General features: G+C 42.6%; 1 protein-coding gene across 1 annotated transcript in view; it reads right to left on the reverse strand.

Moving 5' to 3' along the window:
- Positions 1 to 1,241, reverse strand: part of HSD17B6 (hydroxysteroid 17-beta dehydrogenase 6) — a 37,274-nt gene that overhangs the window by 7,284 nt on the left and 28,749 nt on the right. The window contains exon 3 of the mRNA XM_073900807.1: positions 578 to 836. Within this exon, the coding sequence (XP_073756908.1) occupies positions 578 to 836 (259 nt within the window). The remainder of the gene's footprint in view (positions 1 to 577; positions 837 to 1,241) is intronic.

Raw genomic sequence — 1,241 nt, forward strand, 5'->3', positions numbered from 1 at the left:
GAAAGAAAGAAAATACAGAGTAAAGCAGATGAGCGCCCAGAGAGAAAGAAAGTCACCATAGAGAGACAAGGACAGGCTCACTGTAAGGAGGAAAGAAGAGAGTCATCTTCTCTTCAGAAATGAAATTTTTTTTAAAGATTTTATTTATTTGACAGAGAGCACACAAGCAGGGGGAGCAGCAGAGAGAGAAGGAGATGCAGACTCCCTGCTGAGCAGGGAGCCCAGGACCCTGGGATCACGACCTGAGCCGAAGGCAGATGCTTAACCATCTGAGCCACCCAGGTGCCCCAAGAAATGAAATTTTATCAAGGATAACTCTTGAGAATGAAAAGTGTGATGTGGAGGCAGGACATAAAGACCTAGGGTCAAAACACAGTTCGGCCAAATCCAGGTGGTGGCAGGTGAACTTTGGTAAAGAGACTTAAATCTGAGCCTCAGTTTCCTATATAAAACAGACTAGTAATAATATCTACAAATCAAGATTTTTGGAGTAATGAAATAAGATAATATAGGCAAAAGCAATGAGCACAGTGCCTAAGACATATTTGTTGCTTTTGTTTTAACTTAAGAGCATTACCTGAGAACATCTGAAAAGGCTTCTACTCCATACTTGGAGCTACAGTAGACTCCTCCAAAGAAAGCAATTCTTCCCAGAATGCTGGAGACATTAACAATCCTCCCCCGTGCTCTCCTCACCAAGGGAAGCATGCTCACGGTCAACTCAATCAAACCAATGAGGTTCACTTTGAGGACATCCATATAGTCCTCCATCTTCAGCCACTCACTGTAGCAATGTGGGTGAAAAATGCCTGCATTGTTGACCAGGCCCCAGAGTCCTAAAACAAAGTCAGAGCAGAAGTTTGGTTTCAGACAACACTGACAGACCATTTACCTTAATCCATCTTCCTGCTGACAACTAAAAATGTTAGACAAAATATATTTTTTTAATGTTCTTATATATATCAGTTAACAAGACAGTATAGAAAGGTCAGGGCAAAAACTAAGGCGGGGGATGCCTGGGTGGCTCATTTGGTTAAGCAACTGCCTTCGGCTCAGGTCATGATCCTGGAGTCCCAGGATCGAGTCCCAGGATCGAGTCCCGCATCGGGCTCCCTGCTCAGCAGGGAGTCTGCTTCTCCCTCTGACCCTCTTCCCTCTCGTGCTCTCTATCTCTCATTCTCTCTCTCTCAAATAAATAAATAAAATCTTTAAAAAAATAAAAATCTTTAAAAAAAAAAAAA

Source organism: Callorhinus ursinus, unplaced genomic scaffold, assembly GCF_003265705.2.
Source record: "Callorhinus ursinus isolate GAN/ISIS: 27379988/994484 unplaced genomic scaffold, GSC_fseal_2.0 scaffold14, whole genome shotgun sequence".
Lineage (NCBI taxonomy): Eukaryota > Metazoa > Chordata > Mammalia > Carnivora > Otariidae > Callorhinus > Callorhinus ursinus.